Raw genomic sequence first — 1854 nt, 5'->3', positions numbered from 1 at the left:
AGGAGGATGATTCTTTTTTGATCTACTCTATACTTGCCAGACTATACCCACCACGAATACCTCATATTATAAAGTACTATTATGCAACACTAAGAACGTTCCCAACTCAAGCAGCGTGATCATCTCCTAAAGGCATTATAAAGGGAATTTCTTGCAATGTTGTAGTAATTGGGGTTATACGGATGCCCTCCTGAACTATATAATTTTGTATGTTATGCACACCTATGTTTACCACATAGTGACTTCTTGCTGAAAAGGGAGACAAACTATGAGACAGACAAATCAGACACAAGTGGCAGAATTCCTTCTTCTGGGACTCTCTGATGACCCTAATACCCAGCAGCTGCTCTTCGTCTTATTCCTGGGTGTCTATCTGATCACTGTGCTTGGAAATCTGCTTCTCGTGTCCCTTGTTCAGATTGACTCCCAGCTTCATACGCCCATGTATTTTTTTCTCTGCAACTTGTCTCTGGCTGACCTCTGTTTCTCCACAAACATAGTTCCTCAGGCCTTAGTCCATCTACTTTCCAGAAAGAAGTCCATTTCATTCACACGATGTGCAGCTCAACTGTTCCTCTTCCTCATTTTCGGGTGTACACAGTGTGTCCTTTTGGCAGTGATGTCCTTTGATCGGTATGTGGCAATTTGCAACCCCTTGCATTACCCTAGCATCATGACCTGGAGGGTGTGTATCCAGCTGGCCACAGGATCATGGACCAGTGGTATCTTAGTGTCTGTGGTGGACACCACTTTCACACTAAGGCTGCCCTACCGAGGCAGCAACAGCATTGCTCATTTCTTTTGTGAGGCCCCTGCATTGTTGATTCTGGCATCCACAGACACTCACACTTCGGAGATGGCCATTTTTCTCATGGGGGTTGTGATTCTTCTTATACCCGTTTCTCTAATTCTTGTATCTTATGGCTACATCATAGAGACTGTGGTCAAGATGAAGTCAGCTGCGGGAAGGCTCAAGGCATTTTCTACCTGTGGCTCCCACCTTATGGTTGTCATCCTTTTTTATGGGTCAGCAATCATCACCTACATGACACCCAAATCTTCCAAACAGCAAGAGAAACTGGTGTCTGTTTTCTATGCAGTGGTAACTCCCATGCTCAATCCCTTAATCTACAGCCTGAGGAACAAGGATGTGAAGGGAGCACTGAGGAAAGTAGCCATGAGGAATTTCCTGTGCAGAATTAACATCATCCACTGACTCAGAGACCTTTCTGACTTCCTACACGGTAAGGCTTGCTGAGTAGTCTCCTTCCTCGAGAATCTAAATGTGGGAAGATTCTCATCCTGGAGCCTTGTCTATGAACCGACTCTTTATTATTTAGCACTTCCTTTGTAGAAGAAGCATCACAATTCAAGGAGCAATAGGACAGAGGATCTGGTTTTTTTTTTGCTTCAGTTGTTGACACCCCAAATTTAGGACATTTCCTGAGAAACATTCCTATTTTACAAACCTTGTAAAATATTCTCTTTTATATATAATGTGTGTATATATATATATATATATATATATATATATTCATCTAGCCAAGATCCTACTCAAAGTTCTTCGTATTTTGGTATTTCTGAACTTTTAAAAAAACATAAAATAATAAACATTTAATGAACATCAGTCACTTGCCATGAGCGAGGTGCTATCTGTATGTGCATGCAAGTGTTCCCGTGTGTGTTAGAGGTGAGTAAGGAAGAGCCCGGGTGCAATGAGCCAGAGTATACACGCTCTTCTGTCCATGTCACAGTCCTTTTAGAGATATGAGGATCTTACTTATCAGGATGCACCTTCATAAGAGTGAATATGTAGTTTTGTAAATGAACAAGAAATAATGACACATCCCAGGG

At 42.0% G+C, this 1854-nt stretch overlaps 1 protein-coding gene across 1 annotated transcript; it reads left to right on the top strand.

The window, feature by feature from the left end:
• The first annotated feature begins 268 nt into the window (after positions 1-268).
• LOC102014040 (olfactory receptor 2D2) lies at positions 269-1216 on the top strand. Its single transcript, XM_005380513.1, has one exon. The coding sequence runs from the start codon at positions 269-271 to the stop codon at positions 1214-1216; it is 948 nt and encodes a 315-aa protein (XP_005380570.1).
• Positions 1217-1854: the final 638 nt, after the last annotated feature.

The sequence above is a fragment of the Chinchilla lanigera genome, unplaced genomic scaffold (genome assembly GCF_000276665.1).
Source record: "Chinchilla lanigera isolate Chin_1 unplaced genomic scaffold, ChiLan1.0 scaffold00013, whole genome shotgun sequence".
Classification (NCBI taxonomy): Eukaryota; Metazoa; Chordata; class Mammalia; order Rodentia; family Chinchillidae; genus Chinchilla; species Chinchilla lanigera.
Note: the sequence above shows the minus strand (reverse complement) of the source record. Positions and strands in the feature narration are given on the sequence as shown.

What these genes read in the sequence shown, in the direction of transcription:
- LOC102014040 (XM_005380513.1), top strand. Translation starts at nt 269, where the DNA reads ATGAGACAGACAAATCAGACACAAGTGGCAGAATTCCTTCTTCTGGGA.